The sequence below is a fragment of the Vicugna pacos genome, chromosome 3 (assembly GCF_048564905.1).
Source record: "Vicugna pacos chromosome 3, VicPac4, whole genome shotgun sequence".
NCBI lineage: Eukaryota > Metazoa > Chordata > Mammalia > Artiodactyla > Camelidae > Vicugna > Vicugna pacos.
Window position 1 is genome coordinate 2,270,063 of NC_132989.1, and position 10,069 is coordinate 2,280,131.

Consider the following 10,069-nt stretch of genomic DNA (forward strand, 5'->3'; position numbering starts at 1 on the left):
CTGTTAAATGAGCTGATGATACAGTGAGTGATAACCAGCAGAAATGGGAAAGATAAAGGAAAAGAGAAACCAGAAACAAGACTCTGAATACTGGAATTATTAGTCGTAGATTATGAAAAACTGAGCTTACGTATGCTGACAAAGCTAAAATGTAATATAATAAATTTGGGAAAGAATCACATAGAAATTGTAGACCTGAAGAATGAATGGGGGCTTCCAGTTAAAGATGACAAACAAAATACAAACTTTCCCCTCTGCATTCTCCTAGAAACCTACTAAAATGACAATAAATTAATTTTAAGATACATAAATAAACAACTGGGAACGTGGAAGACAGAAGAGGTGACAATGGCAACAAACTTTGAAAGCAAAAATCATATAGATGAATACTCAATATCTTAGTACACTCAGGAAAGCTGAATCTTAAGCCAGCAGAGACCTCTGAGAACCAGGAATTTCTAGTAGCAGATATCTTGAGAAGTAGAGATAAATATGGCATTGGAAACAGAAAGATTGGCTGAAATCTATTTTCAAAGCACTTTTTAAGCTACCAGCTCTTCTGTCCAACCCCTTGCATCCAGGCAACACCCCTCCTTTACCATGGCAGAAGTCTGGAAGCTTATTCCCTAGAAAGAATAAAGCAGAAGGTGTCTGGGCTGAAGGACACCAAGTACAGCTGAGGGTGAGACTGCCCAAGTGAAACTGGTCTGTCTACATACACATTTCTCTTCCTGATCTCCTAATGCCACAGTGAAGCTTGATTATGCTCTAGGAAGGAGAATGGAAAAGTCCCCCCTGAGAATCAGACCAACCCAAGAGAAAAGACTTGAAGATATTGATGTGGGGTTCCCCAAAAAACAATGTGGCCAGATCACTCTATAGTGAGGGCCCAAGTTATGAGTCCCTGCACAGGAGATTCCAACAAGATTTTTTGGTGCCCCACTTTTAAGTATGACCAGACAGCCAAGGATCACTGGACATCTGAGGAAGGCCTCCAGCAACCACAAAGGCAAAGACCAAAATAAAGAAACAAAAACTGAAGTTATGGGAAAGATACATTGTAAAGACAGATGAAAACTTCAAAAAACTATCACTATTCCCAGAGAGATAAAACACTGAATCCATGAAATTAGAACAGGATGTTAATTTAAAAGAACATTGGGGGGGGGGGGGAGAAGCTCTTAGAAATTAAAAATAGGAAAGCATAAACAAAATCTCAGCAGAAAGGTTGGAAGATAGTTGAGACACCCTTTCTACAAAGTAGAGAAAAAAAGACAAAGAGATGGAAAATAGGAAAAATTAGAAAATGTGGAGTATCTGTCCAAGGGAGATAATGATGAATGTGGAGATAAGGAAATTGTCAAAGAAGTAAGACAAGAAGGTTTCCAGGGCTGAAGAGCAGAAGTTCAGACCACACAGGCCCCATAAGTGATTGGCTCAAGAAAGAGGAAGACCCACATCAAAACTCATTGCTGTGAAATTCACAGCCTATGACACACAGAAACCTTCCAGTCTTCCCAGAAGAAGGTTTGGTTTCATGCAAAGGATCCGGACGCAAAATGTCATCAGAGTTTCTAAGAACAACAGTGAAAGCTAGAATGAAATAGAGCAATGCTTTCAGTATCCTGAGAGGGAAAAATATTTATACTCAACAATCTTTTCAACTTTTCAAGTAGAAAAGATTTTTTTCCAGACATGCACATTTCACAAAATTTGCTAGAAGGCCTTTGAAAAAGAAATCTCCAAGAAGCTGAAATTAATAGAAAACCTGATGTGTTTGAAAGTCTTGAAGAGCATATTTAGGCAACTAAGGGAGAGCTTGAGAATGAATCTGTGATAAATACATTAAAAATAACAATAACAAAACGTTTTGTAGAAAAGGAAAAGCAATCATGTCACATGGCTCAACTGAGGATGCTATGACATTTAACACAGCCCCAATACTGTCAGCACTAAATATTGACCTCACTGGAATTATGCTACAGTTTTTAGAGTAGGAAAGGGGGTTGGGAAAAGTGTGCATCAGAGTTGTGGGGTGAAGTCTATGGGACCTCCATGGTGAGAGGTCCATAGACAATGCCAAATACTGAAAAATCAAGAAGTGGCAAGACAAATATTTTATTAGAGGTGCAAAGTACTGCCTCAAGTGGTCGGGAAAGTGCTGTGAGTGAGTGTGTGGGAGCAGAACTCCTGTTTTTCTTAACAGGTCTTAAGCACTGTTGGACTCTTTAAAGTGTATGCATATGTAATTTTGATCAAAAGTAGAACTAAAACAAGCAACTAGGGAGGCAGAGATGGGAAGTGGTAGCTCCTCTTTGGAAAAGCTTGGCCACAAAAGAGAAGAGAATGGAGATTAGACAGAACTGGACTTGGGGGAGTGAGTAATTTACAGATGCCCCTAAGAAAGGGCCAGTATAAGAGGGAAGGAGTGAAGAAATAATCGGGGGTGAGGGACAGGGTGGAGGCAGCAGCTGGACACAGAGCCCACATGAAGCCTCAGGCCAGCACTGTCCAACAGAAGAGTAATGGAAGCCACATACATATTTATAAATTTCTAGTAGCCACATTTAAAAAGGAAACAAGTGAAATTTGTTTTAATGATAAATCTTTTTTAACCCACTATAGCCAACATGTTATCATTGCAATAATGCAATCAATATTAAAATTTTGAATGAAATAGTTTACATCCTCTTCTTATGTGAATCTGGGGATTTAGTGTGACCCAGCATGTAGTTTGAATTAAACAGCACTTCTCAGTTTGGACCACCAGCTACATGTCAGGGGCTCACAGGTGGCTGGTGCCCACCGTAGTGGACAGTGCAGTCTCAGTTCTGATTATGTCACAGGACCCTTTCACCACCCCACGCCCACCCCGACTCTTTTCCCCACAGAGAGAAAGGAAGAGAACCTGATGGTGAGATGCCCTCGGGAGAAACACATACTCCTCAGCCACTCTCCAAACAGTAGACTAAACCCAGCTTCCTGGGCCCTGAAGGTGCCCTGCTCAAGCCACTCCTGTGACCCTCCCCCAGCCTCGCCACTCAGCCCAGGCACAGTTCATCTGGGCCAGGTCTTGGATTCTCTCAGTCAAAATGAACTCCTTCCCTCCTGCACCCGGACACTTACATGCCACAAGTTACTTCCTTCCTTCACCCAACATAGATGATACAGAAGTAAACCCAGCCAAGGAGGGGAAGGGGGAGCCTCTCAGGCCTTGCCCTCTGGGGATCTTGGGTCGGCCCCGGGGAGTCACATGGTACAAGAGCCTGCTGGCACCACAGGGAAGGGTGGCGCTGGGCAAGGGCACCCACTAAGCCTGGGAGTTGCGGGAGCTCTATGGAGCAGGTGGACGGGTTGAGTTTGCCAGGTGAGCAGAGGGGCAGCTGCAGGCGAGGAGCACAGCCATCCTCTGGGGAGGCGGGGAGACTGAGAGCCGGCCCTGACGCCCCCCTGCTCACGCGCTCCTGCAGGCCATCGCCAGCCACATGCACCTCAAGTGTAAGTGCCACGGGCTGTCGGGCAGCTGTGAGGTGAAGACCTGCTGGTGGTCGCAGCCCGACTTCCGTGCCATTGGTGACTTCCTCAAGGACAAGTACGACAGCGCCTCGGAAATGGTGGTGGAAAAGCACCGCGAGTCGCGCGGCTGGGTGGAGACCCTGCGGCCACGCTACACCTACTTCAAGGTGCCCACCGAGGGCGACCTGGTCTACTACGAGGCCTCGCCCAACTTCTGCGAGCCCAACGCCGAGACCGGATCCTTCGGCACGCGCGACCGCACCTGCAATGTGAGCTCGCACGGCATCGACGGCTGCGACCTGCTGTGCTGCGGCCGCGGCCACAACGCGCGCACCGAGCGGCGCAGGGAGAAGTGCCACTGCGTCTTCCACTGGTGCTGCTACGTGAGCTGCCAGGAGTGCGCGCGCGTTTACGACGTGCACACCTGCAAGTAGTGGGCGCTGCCCCCCGGGCGCCGGCGGGGCGGGGCTCCTCCCGGCGGGGAGGCCGGCCCCCTCTGGGGGGCGGGGCTTCTCCCTGGATGGGGCGGAGCTCCGGGGTGGAGTTCCTGGATGGGGGCGGAGTCCTCTTTAGTAGCGCAGGGGTGAGGCTCCTGAGTGGGGGTGGAGTTCTTCCCAACAGGTGCGGGGCCCCTTCTCAAGATGAAGCTCCAGGGATGGGGGTCCTGGACGGGGGCACCGCCCTCTCTGGGCACAGGACTCCCAGGCTGGGGATTTAGCCTGCTATTAACTATCCTCAGAAGACCACACGGTTCCATCCACCGGATCTCGTCTGTGTAGAGCAGTATCCCCTGGCAGAACGAGCTGTGGAGAACCTGTGGGGTGCATCCTGTTCCCCCATCCTTTCCAATGAGGTCTGCCACCTCCCCCTCCCCCGCCACTCCAATGATTCAGGTGCCTGAAGGCCTGTGGCACTCCTCCCTCAGCCTGGTATCTGCCAACGCTCCCAACCGGGGACCCTACCCAGGAGAGCCTCTGTCTGGCAGAGCCACACGAACTGCCTCGGCTTGGGTGAAAAAGATGGGGCCTGGTGGCAGCAGGCCGAGGAAGAGTCTGGAACCGGAGACCTGGCTCTGTCTTGGCTGCCCTGTGCTGGGCATCAGTCACCCGGGCCCCAGCGAGGCGCCATTCTTGGCCTGGTCAGCAGTGCCCTCTACTTTGCAGCTGACAGAAAGTCCTCTCCCTCCTCCCTGTCTTTGCATTCCCACTTGCAACCCATCCCATCCATGGGAGAGGAGCAAAGCCTCCTGTTCCAGTCCTGCTGTTGCATCTCTCCTGGCCTCAGCTCTCTCCACCTCCCTCATTCACAGTCCCTTGCAAGGTAAAGGCAAGAAGGGTCCAGACTCCAAAGCTGCCCAGAGCCACTGGCCCGCACTACCATCCGGGCCACACTCAGCTCACTTTGAGTGGGCTTAGGTTGTTTGGGAGATTTGGTGGGGGGAGTGAGGTGAGCCCACACTGGTGCTGCAGACAGAGGACCCACAGTCCCCGGAGGGGTGGTCTTCCTCCCAGTCCCTCATGGTCAGGACTGACCCTCAGGTCCTGCTACTGCAGTCATGATGCGCCAGACCTGCCTTCCACTGGCAGGTCCACGACTCCATTGTCGTGGAGTCTCTGGTTGGCCACTCAGTCCTCCTCACATTTGATTTGTTCAGCTAGTCTGGGAATGAGGGAGGCTGCTGGACCCCTCAGCCAATGCCCACAGGGACTTCCTGCCAGGTGCTGCCACTCCAAGACCTCTCCTTGCTCAGCCTCTGCCACTGTGAAACGTTGCCCGGTCCCCTGGCCCCGGGGGGCCTGCCCTCCAGGCAGGGGGAGAAGACACAGTGAGGGGAGGGATGATCTGCATGCCCCACTAGGGACGCGGCCTTCCTCTGCCTTGAATTTTGCGTTTTCGATTTTAATTTTATTTCTGATGCTGCTATATCCACCATACACAGGAGCTGGACAAACAGACATGGTGTTCTTGTTTTCCTTTTCTTTCTATGAAAGAAATTATTTTAGTCATAGCTTGTGAGTTTCAAACAATGGGGAAAGTAAAAACAAAACAAACAAACAAACAAAAAAACAAAAAGAAGAAACAACCAAATAAGCCTGTGGATTGTGCTGGATTTTTGGTGGTGGGTCAGCAGGTGTGGGGCCTGGATCAGTCATGGCCCTCTGGGAGGGGCCCAGACGGGAGGAGGTGGTCAGCCTGCTGAGCTCAGAGACTCCTGGGGCCTCTGCAGTGGCTTCCAGAGCCAGAATTCCAGGGAAAGGAAGAGGGCTGGTTACTCTAAAGAAAGGAGGAAACAATCCAGTGGTCTCAAAGTCTGGGGCAGGGTAGGCTAGAGACCAGGACAGAAGACCCCAGTGGAAATGCAGAGAAAGGGGCAAGGAGGCCTGCCTGCTGCAGGAATGTGCAGTGCAGTGAGCAGGGCACTGTGAACAGCCCCAGCTGGCAGAGACCCCACGCATGTCAGTGGTGCAGCAGGACATCCACCAAGTCAGCTGAAAGCCACTTTCCCAAACATCTACAACACGCTGCACTCAGTTGACATTTGAGCACCAGCAGCATGGCTGTGCTCCTTGGGCTTGGGGCCATGGCCCCTGTGTGGGGTCTTCATCTAGGCCCCGCCACGGGGTGTTCTAGGAGCCCACTCTGGCTAGTAGGCAAGACATGTTCCCTTGATCCAAGGCTCACCAGCCTGAGTCCTAGAAACCAGGCAGGTGCTTCTCTCTGGGCCTGGCCTCCTCCCACCTCCTACAAAGGTCACTTTAGAAGTCACAGCGCTTGCAGCTGGAATCCAGTTTGGAGGTCATGAGGGACATCCCTCGCTGGCAGAGACCTGCTGCATGAAGCTGAGAACTCCCAGGGGCTCTCTCCTGCCCTTGTCCATCCTCAGGCCAGAGGCCAGAGCTGACCCTGGACCCCCGGCCTCCCCTCCACACAGGCGACAGCTAGGTGCGCAAGCCTTGGCAGGAATCAGTGGTCTGTAACTGTATGGTTAGCCAGGTACCGCAACCATGCTCAGAACCTTGGGATGGAGATGGGGTTGCCTTTCCACGCCGGGCAGGGAGAGCTCTCAGGCAAACAAGACATCCTGCTGGCCAGGGCCTCACGTTGTCCCTCCATGGCTGTTGCCCACATCCACCCGCACTCAGGGTGTACAGGGTGTGGGGAGCTGGGAGGGACTCTGAAAATTGAGGCTGCAGGAGCCAGGGGGTGAGGTTGGCTTTCTCAAGGCCACACCTTCACCTCTCCAAGCCAGGAGCAGAGTCTTTGCTCCCCTCTCTGCCTTTCTTGCTCCCCGACTACTACCACCACCTCTGAGCCCTGCCCTGCTACCCAGCTAGACCCCCAGGATGGGGTCAGTGGAGGAGGCCAGGATGAAGGGGCAGCTGGGACAGGTGGGGCATGAGGGGACATGATGCTAGAGCTGAGGACAGGAAACCGAGCCCCCACCCTCTCAGAGGTCAGGCCCTCTGACTTCCACCCTCCATGGGCCATTTGATGGAAGGGAGCGGGGCACGGGGCAGACAGGAGGAGGTCTTGCCAGAAGCCCATAATTGGGAGGCCTGTGCCTCCTGAGAGCAGAAGGAGGGACACCCAATTCAGCTGGCTCCATGGCTAGAGCCTCAGGGCCACATGGTGTCCTTGAGAGCAGAGGAAGGCAGCGCTACCCTCTGCTGACAGAACCACAGCTGGCGGGACAGGGGGTCTTGGACAGGTGGCCAAGCGTATCTACTCCAGACAGTCCTGCATCAGGAGGGAGCTGTGGTAGGGGATAGAGAGCTGCCTGGTGGATAGAGTGGGAATCCATCAAGGGAGGGAGGGAGGAGACAGGAAGCATAGTGATGGCAGGTCATGGCTTCATCCCTCAAGACAGGACCCCAGAACACCTCCCCTACCATCCCCTCCTGGCCATAGCAGTCTTCACTGGAGGTTCCAAGCCACTGAAGACAGAGCTTGATGGGGCCCAGCGAGACTGAGGGACTGGAGACAGACCCAGGGCTCTGGACTCCCAAAGCTCCCACCTTCACACCCCAAATCACATCAGCTTCCCCGGGCTGGCACACCAGCATCCCACCCCAAGCCCAAGGCCTTATTGGCTCAGGGCTCGCTACTCCCCGAACCAGGCCATTTCGGGCTGGGTCACCCACTGCTCCAGGGCTGTAGCTGACCACCAGGGATTCCCAACTGGGGCTCCAAGGGGTCAGCTGGGGTTAGACGAGCTCTGGGCAGATGCTCCATAAAGAGGGAGCCAGTGATTAAGTGCATAGGGCAGTGTCTGGGGCCGGAGCGCAGGTGGCCCATCTCACCCACCTGTGTGAGTCACCAGGCAATAGGGCCAGATCAGACACTCCACACAGGAGTCAGGGCCTGGAGGCGGAGAGGTGACAGGTGCCCTACTCGAGCCGCCTATGGGCCACATCCACAACGCACAGACAGCACAAACAGTGCAGCACCTCTGAGCTAGGGCCCAGGCAGGAGCCCGGCATCCAGGCGCCAGGGACTCCACCATGAAAGGGCAGGACAGGCTGGGCAGGGGGGTAGGGGCACAGCCACAAGGTTAAAGAGGTGACATACCAAGAGAAGACGCAGGGGCAGGGCTGGGCCTCCTAGGAAAGCAGGCGTAGACACCGGAGACAAACAGGAGCTACCCTGGGAGTTGATGCAGAAGTAGGTTCTGCCTACTTGGACCCAGCTCTCCATGAGGTGAAGCACCAGGCACCCACTCCCATCACCATGGCTCCAGGGCAGAGAGAGGCAGAGCCCCACCAGAAGATGCCCATGGGTCCACAGGACAGGCCCCGGTAAATGGGCAAGGGGAGCTAGCAAGGGCCTGTGTGAGTGAGGGGGCAAAACCCTCAACTCCCTGCTGGCTGGAAGTAAGCCCCATCCTTCTCGGGGCCTCAGTTTCCCCCCGGTGCAAGAGCCTGTGGGATGAGGCGGCTTCCCAGGGCCTCTCTGCTCCTGCATTTTGCTGATGTGGGATATTCCATCTGGGGCCCCCTCTGGAGCCCAGCTGGCCCCCCTCACCTGCCAAGATCAGCACGTCCCCATGAACCCTGGCCCAGCCCCCCACCCCGCCCCACTTGCCCTTTACCCTCAACTCAGAGGGAGGGCAGAGAACAGGGCAGCCTGCTTGGGCCTCAGAAGCCACCTCTCCAGGGAGTTTACAGCCCCTCCCGCCAGCCCTGAAGAAGGAGGAAATGGGCCTGGTGGGCCTGTTCACAGGTAGTTGAGACGGGAGAGGAATAACCATATTAAAGGCCCGGAGGTAGTGGGGCCTCAACCCACCAGGGCCCCCCTGGGCCCAGCCCCTTGCGAATCTCACACTCCCAGGGCAGCAGCTTTGAAGTCCTGGAGGGAATGTGGCCAGCCCCCTCCTCCTGGGGCCCCCACAGACCCTCCCCGCAACACTCCCACTTTCTGGGTCCTGGGGCCTCAGTTTCCACCCTTCAGGGATGCTCAGAATCCTATCCCCAGACCCCTGTGCTGGGCCAGAACCTCCAGGGCTGGGACCTCCATGGCAACAGGTGCAGGGCCAGCTCTGGGCGGCAGGCCTGGTACAGAGAGCTGAGGAGGCCCAGCCAGGTTCCCTGGCCCCACATAGTGCTGGCCCCCTGCCCCCCTGGGCTAGGTGGGCTGCTGGCCCGGCCTTTACCCATGCTTTATCTGGGGGACATGACACAGTCCATCCTGAGGTCCGGCCCCACTCCCTCTGTTCTCCCATTTAATGGCCTCCCCCCAGCTCAGGCCTCCCGGCCCTTCCCAAGCCGCTTGGCCCTCTTGCCTGCCACTCATTTCCCTGTTGGAACCCTGTCTCCTTTCATGAAACCCTCTGGCTGGGACACCCAAGGACAGGGCATCCTGGCAGTCAGCAGCTTTCTCTCCAGCAGCCCCTTGGCCTCCTGGCCTGAGCAGGAACAGGGCACCTTAACCCACCCACACTGCCCTCCAGCCCCAAGTCCAGCCATCTGGATGATGACCTCCCAGGGTGACATCCAAAGCTTGGAGGAATGGGACAGCATCTCTGTCATCCCACTGGGTGCTATTGCTGCCAGTCCTTCTGTTCACAGGCACTGAGTGGTAAACTGAGACCTGTTAGATGAGGCCACTCTCCTCAGTGTGAGTTCGTGAAGGCAAGGCCACCCCATTTCCTCCCTCCCTGGCCCACCATAAGGGGAAGGATGGGGAACAGCTAGCAGAGGACACTCCTACCCGCCTTACCCCTCACCTCCCAGGTGACCTTGGCCCTGGAGAGTTGGGTGATGGCCCCTTCACTACTTTCTGGGTCATCTGTGAGGGCTTCCAAGAGGAGGTGAGCATAGGGTGCAGTTTCTACGGCTCCAGCATCCTCAGTCTTGGCCCCTTCTGCATTCATACTTCTGAGAGGTCGGTCCCTGCAGATGTCAGGACCAGGCAGGGTGCCCAGGGTGCTGGGGAAGCCCTGGGGAGGGCTCCAGCCTGGGAGCCGCCACCGCCTGTCCTGCCAGCTGGGACAGGAGCTAGTCAGAAGGTGCTAATTGATGTTTAGATCCAGGCTGGCTCCTCAATCACGTCTTTC

At 54.7% G+C, this 10,069-nt stretch overlaps 1 protein-coding gene across 1 annotated transcript in view; it reads left to right on the forward strand.

Moving 5' to 3' along the window:
• WNT3A (Wnt family member 3A) overlaps positions 1–5,485 on the forward strand; it is a 45,038-nt gene extending 39,553 nt beyond the window's left edge. The window contains exon 4 of the mRNA XM_006218761.4: positions 3,471–5,485. Within this exon, the coding sequence (XP_006218823.1) occupies positions 3,471–3,950 (480 nt within the window). The 3' untranslated portion in view covers positions 3,951–5,485. The remainder of the gene's footprint in view (positions 1–3,470) is intronic.
• Positions 5,486–10,069: the final 4,584 nt, after the last annotated feature.